Source organism: Sphaeramia orbicularis, chromosome 21, assembly GCF_902148855.1.
Source record: "Sphaeramia orbicularis chromosome 21, fSphaOr1.1, whole genome shotgun sequence".
NCBI classification, from domain to species: Eukaryota; Metazoa; Chordata; class Actinopteri; order Kurtiformes; family Apogonidae; genus Sphaeramia; species Sphaeramia orbicularis.
This window is the reverse complement of record NC_043977.1, coordinates 29,893,047-29,905,518: the sequence shown is the minus strand read 5'-3', so window position 1 is coordinate 29,905,518 and position 12,472 is coordinate 29,893,047. Positions and strand designations below refer to the sequence as shown.

The window sequence follows — 12,472 nt, the reverse complement described above, 5'->3', positions numbered from 1 at the left end:
TGCTATTAGTCTGATTTCAATTCATCATAACTATAGCTTCTAAGAAAAGTTAAAAGTTCAAGTGGTTATGTGATTTTTATTCAACTGAAAAAGATAAAAATGAAAGAGAGAAAAGGAGAAAGATCACACACCAGAATATTTTTTTTAATGTCGGTAATACATTTACTGAAACTATCATGAAAGAGGTTCTTAATGTAAAGTATTGAAGGTATGAACTCAATTTTACAATCAAATCTGTCTATTTTTGCTACAACCTTGTTACTCCAGGTGTCTTTTGTGTTTTCTAGACAACACATTACTCAGGGATGCTTGACACACTTGTTCTAACACCATCCTTCAGTGGTTGTGTTGTTGTTTTACAGGTGTCTATATAGTACCAATCTGACTTTGTTCTTAAAAAGACTTTTTTTTGTTTATGGTAGGGGATGTTTGAAAGGACTTAAAAAGATGTATATATAAGAGGGAAACACACATACCACTGTATAATGATGAATATGTAATCAGTATCTGTTTTTGTCTTGTCTTACTTGTTGTCATGCCCCCCACATGTTTTATGTTTTCAACAGCAACCACTTAACTGGCTTGTCCCACTGTCTTGTCTTATGTCTGTTTTGTCTCACTGTCTTGTCTCGTCCTGTCCCTGTACACTGTCATCTGTGTGAGTCCTCCCTCTATGTATATGTATATATAACATGTGAATATGAAGGTGGAGATTGTTGCTTAAACACAAGCTGTAATTAAAAATAAAGTTGTCCTCCGAAGATGGGTGGTGGCGGGTTTAATAAAAATAAATTAATTAATTAAAATTATATTATTATCATATTAATTTTCTGCCACATTTTTCTATCTGCCAATAGTGCTGTTTGTTTGTGTTTTCTAATAATACATCTCTGTAGAGGAAGGGTGTGGAAGAGTGGCCAACTTTTCCAGATTCTCTGATTGACCAGAATCCTCAGAGCTCATCTCTTCCTTCTATCACCACTGATGTGTTTTTCTCACCAGTGAGGGCCTTATACACTCGGTATACATAATATATCATAATATAAAGGTGTTATCTCACTGTAGCTGCAGCCACAGCCTGTAGGCTTATGTTTATATCGTATAATTATGAGCTGCATAATATTGTGAGGACCAGACTAATTATTAGGCAGCAGAACCGAAGCTATGTGATTTTATTATTTTCAACAGTGCATTGCATGGCTTGTTTTTACATTGTGTTCAGGGTAAGAGACACAGACAACCTTGGTAGGCCTGTTTTTTTTTTTTTTTTACCACACAGAAAATTGATCAGGAATTAATAGGGGAACTGATAAAGAACTGGACAAATAAGGAGAATCAATGATGGTAGTATCAATTCCCATCCCTAGATCTATCACATAAAAACTCCTGCTGACCTACTAGCCTCCATGTAGCTGAGTAGTGAGTACCATATCTGCATATTATACACTACAAACACACATACAGGTGACTGGTATTTACTTTAGAGGAAATATATAGTGCAGAACAATTGCAAACTACCACAAATGAACTGATGAACAACAGAAAGAGTTATTCTGCAGTACAGTTTTCACAGATTTGCAAGATACATAACACTAATGAGTGTAACTCTAGTATTCAGTGTTAAACAAATGCAGAATGTACACACAAACACACTGACCTTGCAGTTCTAATGCTCCTGCAGTAGCTGTTAATGTTGACTGGCTCACAGTGTGAAGAACCATAGACACACAGTGGAGAAGGGCTTAGCTCAGATTTAAGAGAATGAATTTTCATGATTTACAACCTTTCTGTAAGAGCTCTCACTGTATTGATTTTTACAACTCCAGGGGTGAAGCTTGATAAAATGTTACTTTCATTTCATGGGTGGAAATGAAAAAGGAATGAACGATTCTTGTGAAGTAAAGGAGCAGACTACAGCTATTAAAACTGCAGGGAGAACACTGAGGGCTTTTCTGTCGCAGCAAAAGAACCTCCCTCCCCTCTCTCTCTCTCTCTCTCTCTCTCTCTCTCTCTCACATACACACACACTGATCGAAGCTACTGAGAACAGCTCGAACAAGACTTAAACCTGCCACCCTCTGGGCGCCACACCAAAAGTAAGGTAAAGTATTTATTTTTGTACATCATTGCTTATTGCTAATTAGAATAAGACTAATCCAGAGTCAACACTACCTTCCACGTGTAAGTATATGATTCAATATATGTGAATCAACATCATCTTGGATAAATTTCATTAGAACAATAAAATAACCTTTATCATTTAATTGCTGCACACTTATTAATCATATTAAAAATCAGATATCCATCACATAAACACTGACAACGGAACACATGTTATTTTTAGGAAATGCCAATTAATTACCTCAATCATATTTAGAATTTATTAAAATTATTATAGAAATAAATACAACGGTTTATACATCCACATCGTTGTAAATCTGTAACTGTTCATATTCTGTAATTATGCATATTAACCCTAGCCTATTGGAATCTAGACCTATAAGCTATGATCAGTATATTCTCTGCATGTGTGGGGTATTTTATGACATGTACAGAAATATGCATTTTCTGTCTGTCTTCAGCTTCTGTCAAAACTGTCGATAGCTGCGATTAGAACCACATACAACTAACGACTGGCTGCAAATTGTGAATGGAATATTTGAGATGGAGATTTTGACCCATAGATTGAGGACTCAAGAAGAGCAGTGTCATGATAAATGGGAGAAATGGACAATTTTCATTTCAACGTCACATAACTAAAACCAATTGTTAGTCACAAAGGGTTTTTTTTATGGTCAATGTATCCCAAATGTCCATTATGTTTCTATTGTACAGAATTCATACAATAAAAATCAAGTAAAAAAAGCAAAACAAAACAAAACAAAAAACTGTTGATAGCCTTACTCTGGAACTCCTTGCCACTGAAGCTCAGAAACATCACTTCACTCCCTCTCTTCAAATCCAAACTCAAAACCCATCTGTTTAGAACTGCTTTCTCTTTGTGACCACAATTGCAGTCCAATTTTTTAACCGTCCTTTTACTTTTTACTCTATGTTTTATTGCTTGTTTTATACTCTCCTTGTTAACTGTATGGTGTCCTTGAGTGCCAAGAAAGGCACCTATAAATAAAATGCATTATTTTTATTATTATTATTATTATTATTATTATTATTATTATTATTATTATTATTATACGTGTCCTATTAATGACAAATCTGAGAGGACATGAAAATTGTATAGGTGTCAGTGCAGAGTTGTAAACTAGTGAGATAGTGCTGACTTTATAACAACTTCTAACAGAGTTTTCTTATCTCCCCTTTAATATCTATGGGGCATTCATACATACATATTTAGCTGGTGCCACTTATGCAATGGAGTGTATATATTATCACGAAAATTAAGTAAATATAGTTAAAAGCAACTCAAATAATTGTTCACATGACTACATTAGTACTGGAGAAACTGATATGATTTTTTTGCTATAATTAATATTAAAAGTTGTGTTTACTGTGTTACCTCTAATTAAGTATTTATTTATTTATTTATTTATTTATTTATTTTTCTCAAACCCGCCACCACCTCTTAGTATTTATAAGTAGGAAGGTCCAGCGCCCTCTATGGACCAGCCACCACTGCTCTATTGGTATCTGGGTTGACATACCTGCATAAGTAGATATCAAGGCTTCCACTTGTTTGAGCAACCTCATCTGATTCAGCTGAGTACAGAAAACAGAGGCAACAGGGCCGTTTAGTGCACGATCTGCCGTGAACTTGTAAGTGATATGTATTCCTATGACTGTTTGGAGTTCCTGAGGACTACTTGTTGCTTCAGAAGCTCTTATCTCACTGCTGCTCTTTTGCACATTAAACTGCTCTTGAGGCAACAAGTACAAGTGTGCCATTTGTATTTGCAATGTGCTTGACATTTACACACAGGGAAAGCAATTAGACCAGAGCTGGGGTTATTTATGCAGCGAACAGCCGACGATGTCTCTGCATTATGTATTCCTAGTGAATTGACAATCATCATGCCATATATAACTACATACTCAGATACTCTCAGTGGATCTCAGAAAGAACAAAGATGAAAATCTGAATTCCAAGTTCCTTGTGCCCACTCTTCTTCTGTTTCTTCTTTCTTTCTTCTGCTTAAGCACACTCACCAACAAAATATACACAATAAAATATGCTGTTGTTTATTATAAGCAGCATTATTTGATACAGGACTTTTTATTTTTCCAATATGCCTTTTTGTGCCATTTTGTTTTACGTCACAGTGAACTAATTATGATATGACCTCCCTAAAACAGTAAGGTTAAAAACAATAAATAAAAAAATAACAATAATCACATGTGATTTATGAAAGGCTATTGGTTTGTTTGGATAGTGTCCGCATTATTTAAAGGTAAATGCTTTTTACAGTTGGTGCAACAGACAAGGGGGACAGCTACAATATGACTACACGCTACACTGATTATATTGACCATAGCAGGGCTTTCCCTGCCTAAAACACCTCAGAGTCCCCTCTCCCTCTTTACCCCCAAACTCTCCTTCTTCCAACCAGCCGATGCACTATTTGTATTCTTTCCAGTCTCCTGATTTCTCATCATCTGTCAGCGGTAGATAATTTATAGCTATTGCCACTGCATCCATAACATGCTGACTAACTACTGTTTGTGTGTTTTGGGCCACTCCATTTTAATAGAAATGTAAGGATTATCTCAGATGGATGAGGCAGATTCAGTGTAAGCTGTAGCTAAAGATCAATAGCTGGCTGATGGCCACCACAGTACAAAGTCAGCCCAGTTGGAAAGAAGCAATAGACCTGGGACGTTTATGAAGACGTAGGAAAACAAATTTAGGGCTGCAGATGAAGGATTTATGCTTGACAGAGTACACTCAACATCTCAGAAATAATAATAATTTTTGTTAGATAATGAAGCGTTGTGTAGCACTGGCATGCTGCCATCACTCAAGCAAATCACTACAGCAAAGAATCAAAGGGCAAAGGCCAATAAATGTGAAGTAGAGCAGTTCAAGGAGTAATTTGCAGATGACGGTCATCAATCCAAAACATTAATGTCAGATGTGACAATCAGCTGAGAGTGACTTCAGCGCTCTGCCTGCACCAAGGTTATGCTCCACCTATGAAATTCAGTTACAAGTTGGTCACAACACAAAGAGAGAACATGACAGTGTCAACAAGCCCTTGAATAAAAACACACATTTGTATCTAAAAGCACTCTACCTTCTGATGGTCTACTAAACCACCTGGCAAGTTAAAATTCATTATACATTTCTTAATATTCCCTCTAGTGCATACAGTCACTGCTGTACTTACTGCATATGTGCAACATATAAACAAGTTCTTTAAGAAAAGAGTTGCTAACGCTGTACAGAAGCACTTCCATAATCCAAAATAAATGGGGGAATAACAAGGAGTGATGCAGGAGATGTGGCTTCAATAAAACTTAAGTTGTTGACCTGGAAAGAGAGGACAAATCAGCTGTGTTGTGTGTTTATGATTTATTGTTCACAGAAGCATAATTCCCACAGGTAACTTCTAGCACAGTTACAGGATGCCCTTTTTAGGGAACTCACTCTTGCAGTGTAAGTTGAAAGTACATCTCATCCTCCCTATCAACAAACCATCCTGAGACCAAACATGATGCTGCAAAAATGGAAAGTGCCAGGCAAACCATAATATTCTTCTACTTTGCACATGTACATCCATTAGAAAGTCATTAGTAAAAGCAAGAATGTTAAATAGCTGAAGGATTCCTCTGTCAATGCTCAGCTCCTCCTGGCCTTGACCAACAGTTCACCAGTTCATCTTTGACACCTATCTCCAACCTTGTTGTTCATTAATGAATGTAGCTGCTCTGCCTCCAGCTCTTATGACCACCTCCCATCCTGAGTTTGACACTGCATTAAAGGCAAGAGAGAGCAGTGCTTCGGAAATAATGAGGACTTCTACGCCTGACACTCCTCGAAGGGAAATCATCTGAGTAATTACCATAGGTGCCTGAGATTTGGTGGAATGTTAAAATATTACACCGAGCTTTGTATTTGTTGTTCTGCTGTGTACATGTGGTGTTCTGTTTCTATATGAGGAACAATAATGGATAAATAATGAAAAGGTACTGTGTTTAGCATGGTTTATGTGAGAATAACACACTGTATGTAATCCACATGTTAATGTTGGTGCCCTATTTATAACCTGGCATGCTCCTGAACACATATTACATCCATGAAACTATGAATGAGGTTATTTTCATACTTAGCAGGGTTCTAATCAACACCCATAAAACATATTCACACAAAGCCATCTGTTTAAGCACTTGTGCATTATGTAGCCTAAACACACACACACATGCTTACATTCCCATGACGTCTTGTAAAAAGGTGTAACAATTCTGTTGATCTTTATTTTAACTTCTTGTTATGCTGTAGCTACAAACTACAATATTAATTTCATCACTTTGTCTCCTTTTCTGTGTTTACAACTAAATTACCACAACAGTGACACAAGAAAGAGCTAAAGCAACTTTTAAGTACAATTTAAAAAATAAATAAATAAATAAAAAAGGAGCTGTCATAAACTATTGATAAAACAGCTTTGTGGCTAGTGAGTTAATGCTACCTGACTGGGACTATTCACTTTGTAGAGGGAAGACATTAACTATATAATGTAAAAAATAGTTGTCTGTTTTGTTTTTTTTTTGTTTTTGTTTTTGTTTTTTTTGTTTTGTTTTGTGGTTTGATTTGTTGTTAAATGAAATGTCAACACTGTCAAGAGCAGGAGCAACTGGTCAACACAATTTTGCTGTTTAAAGTAGTTGCATGTAGTAATTTTACTTTGAAATATAAAAAAAATTACTTAAAATTATCATTACAGTGTTTAGAATAAAGAGTTCTTAAATAACACCCAAAATACCAGTGTATGGGATTATAGACAGAGATGGAATTACAGGCTTAATTTATTTATACTCACTTTGGATTCCTGTGGCCACTAGAGGGAGTAGCGAGTCACTGCCATGGTAAGTATAAAGTAATGCCAAGGTGTCAATTAAAGTGTCAAAGTGATAAAAACAGAAGCTTAGTTATTGTTTTCACCAGTGGATACATCTCTAAATGAAACGAATTGAGTTTAGTGCTAAAATTGCAGCGTTTCTTCTACATGAGTGAGTTTGATTATGAACCTTATGAATGTACAATGTTGCTGTGTTCTTTCTGTTGGCTAAGTTAGCCAAATTTTGATACATGGTTCTCACTAAACTGTCAGAGTTCTAACATTGTTTGCATGATTCAAAAGAGCATAGAACATAAATTGTGCTATAAAAGGAGGTGGTTTATGTTTTTGGTTTTTTGTTTTTTGCCTGAAAACAGAGTTAAGCTAAAAAATATATATATATATATATAATGTAAACTAATGCAAGTCACCTGTGCGAATACTAAAAGACAACAGTATTAATTTGACAGACTGTCAAAAAAACTGTAATTTTTTGTTAGAAAAAGAAATCTTGATGATAGCATAATGCAGAGGTATGTAAACAGTGAGCTTTATTCTTTATTTAGTGGGTGATACGGTCTGTTGATACATACTATTAATTTCTTGGTGGTTTTGTAGCCATGGGATCTCATTTAGGGGTTTGATATATGATCAATGTTTTTCAATATTGAAGGCTAATTGAAATTAATTATCTTTTGTTTGATGGAGTTCCTGGCTCCATTTTATCCCATTAACAATGAAAAACACTATGGGCTCATATTATCATAGCACCTATTTTTCTTTTCTTTTTTTTTATTTAGTCTTTTATTCTGATTTTAAGGGTGTATAAAAGCAAATGAGTAAGGAAGAACATTTGAGAGCATTGGTAGAAAGATTGGCCTGAAAGGATGGAAGGAAGAACCTGAACATCAGTAGAAAAATACCAAATCAAATACCTAAACCTGAGGGACTCCTCCATGGACTCACTCCTTTTCTGAGCCCCTAAGATACTCTTTTCTGCTTCTTTCCACACACTTTCATTTTCATACTGATGCAAACTAAGCGAGTCCTCGCATCAAGTCCCTTGGAGCTTTCATACATCGTTGAATTGGACACTACAGGAAACAGATGCCCTCTGTCTTCTGTTTTCATACTGCTGATGATACAGTCTCCAACAAGTGAAGCTAAAATCACTGCAGTGCTCCAGATTGGCCCTCTCAGGGATTTCATTTCTAAAAGGGCCACTCAAGTGATGTGGCAAGTCAATTTGACAATCATGAAAGGTAGCACTAACAAGTGCAGGCTACTGATAAAGAAAGCCTGCAGTGAGAGACTCCAGTGAAGTGAGTGAATGGGGAACTAGCTCTAAAGAAAACCAGCCAACCATGAAATGCCCAGACTTTACACTTGAGAGATGTAGGAGACCGTATTAGCAGGACAGAAAACGACAACAAAATCAGCACTGGGGAGTTGCATTCTGCAGCACCACTATTTCATCATATGTACTTTACAATCTAAGACTTCCTGATTTGCGTTTAGGGATTTAATATCAAAATCCCTGCAGAATAATTGAGGTTTTCATGTTTTTATCTCATTTGATTTGTCTATTTTGCATAACAAGTTCTAATACAGTTATCTAGAGACTATCATAAGTCGTGTTTTTGCTGCGTTCTACAACAAGCTGAGAGAATTCCTCTCTTCTTATTACATTTTGGGAAAAAAAATGCCTTTTGCTGTGAGCGGCCTGGAGGAGAAATTAGCTAGGAGTTTATTGGCTCAGATACAAAAGGAGCAGATTGAAAAGGGGTAAGATGATTGAACTCTCCTTTATTCCATGGTGTGTCCTTTGTGCCAGGCTGCACAGTCACTTTGATGCTATCTCTGCCATTTGAGCCGCACGCTGCGCCTTGGGTGCCTCATACAAAAGAATATGATGCACTACCAGAGGCCTTGAATGGGCTTTCCATCTATTTTCTGAAAGAGTAGAAGTCTCTCTTTGATTCATCTCATCTGTTAAAAAATTGAGTGTCACTCATTATCAAAGTATGTCATTAGAGTAAAAGCCTTGGTAATGCATTTAACTCTCTGAAAAAAACTATGTAAATTCTAGTGTATGTATGTATGTATGTATGTATGTGTATATATGTATATATGTATATGTATATGTGTGTGTGTGTGTGTGTGTGTGTGTGTGTGTGTGTGTGTATATATATATATATATATATATATATATATATATATATATATATATATAGAGAGAGAGAGAGAGAGAGAGAGAGAGAGAGAGAGAGAAGAGAAACAACAATTTTTCACTCCATAATTTTCATTTTTTGCCAAAACTCCAAAACAAAATGTTCCATAAACTTCAAAGTAATTTCTCAAAATGTGAGTGCTCTATAATCAAATACATCTAATGGATAGAAAAGGTCAACCATCACATCCTAATTTGCAAAGGAACATTGTGCAAATGGGAAGAATGGTTGCACCTTGTTTAGAGAGAATGATAGAAGACAGAAAGTGCAGGGGGAGGAGATGGAGGTGGATGAGAAACATCTTACAAGGCTGTCATTACCAGAGTAATTCACACACTAAGAAGCAAAAAGAGACCTTTGAGTGGGTGACTAGATAGTTAGAATAGTATAGTCTGATCAAAAAGTCCATTAGCACAGAAGCAGGGGTACAGAGTGAAGAGAGGAGAAGGCCAAACTGTGCTGAAGGAACACGTCACTCCAGTGTCGGTAATGAGACCTACTTCAGAGTACTTATGCCTGTACAAAACACATCCAGTGGCTAGAGGCTGATCTAACATAAACTCTGCTGGACTAGTGTCATCACAGTTACATGAACTACTGCAAAAACAGACCATTGATTACCTAGAATACCAATTAGTAGCCTTTCTCAACCATCAAACTGCCCTAGCAGTCAACACCTACATTATGATGCCAGGCATTAATGAACAACTTACAGGTGTCACCAACACTTCACTATCATGTAATATAACATGAGTCTGTACTGTGGAAAACACAGGGCTATATCCTAAACCTATAGACAAGATGGATCGCTATTGAACAAGGAGCAATAATGATAGGTGATATTATTTGATCCAGTGTAGTTACTGAGAACAGTTACTTCCATATCTTTTAGTGATTTAGAGTTTATGTCCATACTGTGTGTTATTTCTGCACCAATCATACATTATAACATAAGTAAAGGTTAAAGCAGGGTAATATTGGACTAATAAAGCCAGGGGTCAGTTGAGATCCGCTACTGAATAAATCTGGAGGTGTTAATACTATATTGGACATGGGTTAAAATAAAAATTTGTGACTCAATTATCTGTAAAAAAAATTCTGTAAGTAGTGGACTAGATCAAAAGCCCTGGTTTATATTTACTGTAAAATAAAAAAGAAAATTAGTACAAAACAGTAAAAAACTAACACACTTGCAGAGGAGGATGATTTCAGAGTCCACATTTCTAAAAGGTTATGATATGAAAGTCCAAATGTATCTACATTTTAAATTTTTAGGTATGCTCTTGCAAATGTGTACAATCAGCAGATTTTGCAATTGTTCTGCTATGTGTTAGACATTATAGTGTACTCTTAGTGTATATTAATTCATAATCCCTATTGTGCAATTCCTTAACAAAATCCACAGGATTCTAGGTCAATCCTCCTCAAATGAATTTCATTTTCTGGCTTAAGTCAAGCAGTGATTAAGTATTACAGAATTCTGCAGGAATACTGGTGCATTGTACAGCTCTGTGCCCTGAGGATTAGGAACAGAAGGACAGCAGAGGGGAGAAGAGACAGTGATCGTGATGGATACTCCTGTCCAGGAGAGGAGCTCTACTTCCAGTGTTCTTCTTGCTGATTGATTTGAATGACTGGGAGGGGACACAACACAGGAGTGAGATGAAAAGCACTATCTGTGCTGGGTGAGGTCTTATCACCCCCACTTAGCTGTCTAGCCTGCGGAAGCCTAGTTTTGTTTGAAGCAAGGCAGTAAATAATAATGTGTGAAAACATACTGAAAAAATCTTTACTCATCAGATGAATATGAGGTGTGGCCATACTGTATTATGCAAAACACCTGCCAAAACATCATAGCATTCTGCACCTAAAGGTAAGATCTATTTCACTTTTACAGGGCAACAGACCAAAAGATTGATATTTTCTAATATTCTCTGTAATAGCAAGACAGCAGATCTCTGGATGACACAGGAAACTGTGTTTTCCTGAATATTGTCACCTGAAATAAATTATTTTTTTCATATGAGATGGAAAACTCTGGGGGCATTTAAACTGATGAACAGAAATGTGTATGCATGAATTTCTGCTTAATGGAATCACTAACCTTCACTGAAATGCAATTATCCTGTCGCAAATGTGGTAAATATCTGAGACATGTTCAGTGCCCCTTATTGGAAACCGTGACTTTCTTGTGATGAATTTATCCATATCTACATCTAAATCTGAACTGCAATTTTTGCATGTGGGGCACATGTAGACACATTGAGCTATGTGTATGTATATGTGCAATACCCATATGCAGTAAAAATATAAGTACAGTATATGGGCTATCAGGTTTTATAGTGTTGTGTAATGTTGTGTTGTGTAGTTTTTGCACAGTAGAAGAGAATAGTTTTGAACATAGATGATCAAATAGAATAGAATAGAATAGAATAGAATAGAATAGAATAGAATTGAATAGACATCTTACTGATGTGTACAGATGGCCCTCCCCGTTCATGGCGATGTATAACCCTGTCTTCACGGACTGAATGGCGACGACTCTGAGGCCCACAGGAATAAGGTTGAACAAAGCTGGAAAACATACATTTGAACATGCAAACACACAAAATACCATCAAACTTGTCACCATAAATAAACCTTACCATTAGGTGCACATCAAATACAGTGACAAAAAAGCATGAGGGTGTAATTCATCATCCAAATGCAAGCTGCCTATCATTAATGCTTCACCAAGCACAGATAATACAATTGCGATCTGCTGCATTTAGGTAATCTCTGAAGATGAATCACAGCATCACTGGTGAACGTGACTAGTCTTGCATAGCCTTCTCCACCGAGAGCTACCACTGGTGCGTGGCAAATTTAATAGCCCCTCTGTTGTTGTAGATGACTCCTTGCGCCTGGTAGGTAATGGCTACTGTTTATACTGGTGAGAAACAACAGGACTTGCCAGGCTATGACATTAAGTGAGTGTATGTTGAGAATTAAAGGCACTTCATAATGACCTATATTGACCCTGTAAGTAATTGGTATTGGCAAGTTTGGAGCCTGGAGCAAAGCTGAAAGAAGTACAGTGACAATGCTGTTCGGTAACTTCAATCTCAGAATTTTTAATTAAGAAACATTTAGAGTGACCGCTGATTATACGTGAAGAATCAGAGATTTTAATTATCTGATATATCCCGTAAAATGTACTGTCCAGTGTCTGAATGAAACCTTTCAGCC

At 36.4% G+C, this 12,472-nt stretch overlaps 1 protein-coding gene across 2 annotated transcripts in view; it reads right to left on the bottom strand.

The window, feature by feature from the left end:
- The window catches only part of fgf14 (fibroblast growth factor 14), a 107,363-nt gene that overhangs the window by 21,323 nt on the left and 73,568 nt on the right, over nucleotides 1-12,472 (bottom strand). For both annotated transcript variants that reach the window (XM_030124682.1, XM_030124683.1), the window contains exon 3: nucleotides 11,715-11,818. In XM_030124682.1, coding sequence (XP_029980542.1) covers nucleotides 11,715-11,818 — 104 coding nt within the window. The remainder of the gene's footprint in view (nucleotides 1-11,714; nucleotides 11,819-12,472) is intronic.